Source organism: Camelina sativa, chromosome 14, assembly GCF_000633955.1.
Source record: "Camelina sativa cultivar DH55 chromosome 14, Cs, whole genome shotgun sequence".
Lineage (NCBI taxonomy): Eukaryota > Viridiplantae > Streptophyta > Magnoliopsida > Brassicales > Brassicaceae > Camelina > Camelina sativa.
The window spans coordinates 17,525,655-17,526,324 of NC_025698.1; the positions used below are offsets into that span (position 1 = coordinate 17,525,655).

Sequence of the window (670 nt, forward strand, 5' to 3'; positions counted from 1 at the left end):
TTTTTTTTTTTTTTTTTTTTTTTTTGTGTGGCTTTTTTGATTTGATTTTTGTTCTGAAGTTTGAAAATTCAGGTTTAAGTGAGTAATTTTTTTTTTCAATTATTATTATTATTAATTTTTCTAATTTTGCTGTTGAAATTTTTAGGCTATTTTCATAAATTTTTATATGGTATGGAATGTTCTTATTTTCATTTCTAGATTGTTTTTAGATATTTATACGAAATAAAGTTGTCTTATATATATTTTTTTTTAAAAACACTATTTATGTAATTATTTAACTATTTATATCCGTACATTATTATTATTTTTCGGTTTTTGACATGAGCCACAATTTATTTCGTTCGTAGTCTCTCTCACAATCTTTTGGGATACGTTTCTCGGAAAAAAAAAATCAAATCAAAAAAACCAAAAAAAAAAAAAAAAAAAATGCAAGCCATCGGCAGCAGCGGCCATGGCAGGCTTTGCTTCAACCACTCTCTCCACTCTCTCTCCTCCAAGTTCCTCTCTCCTTCTTCTTCTCCATCCCTTCTCCCTCAGGTAAATATTATTATTATTATATTACTCTCTCGTTTCCCGGAATTTGAATGATTCACTACTACGATTTGAAGAAGATGAGTGATGAACCAAACCACTCAGTCTCTTGGATTTGATGTCTAAATCTTAATTCCAC

At 28.5% G+C, this 670-nt stretch overlaps 1 protein-coding gene across 1 annotated transcript in view; it reads left to right on the top strand.

Moving 5' to 3' along the window:
• LOC104741810 (UV-B-induced protein At3g17800, chloroplastic) overlaps nt 331–670 on the top strand; it is a 2,113-nt gene continuing 1,773 nt past the window's right edge. The window contains exon 1 of the mRNA XM_010462731.2: nt 331–537. Within this exon, the coding sequence (XP_010461033.1) occupies nt 427–537 (111 nt within the window). The 5' untranslated portion in view covers nt 331–426. The remainder of the gene's footprint in view (nt 538–670) is intronic.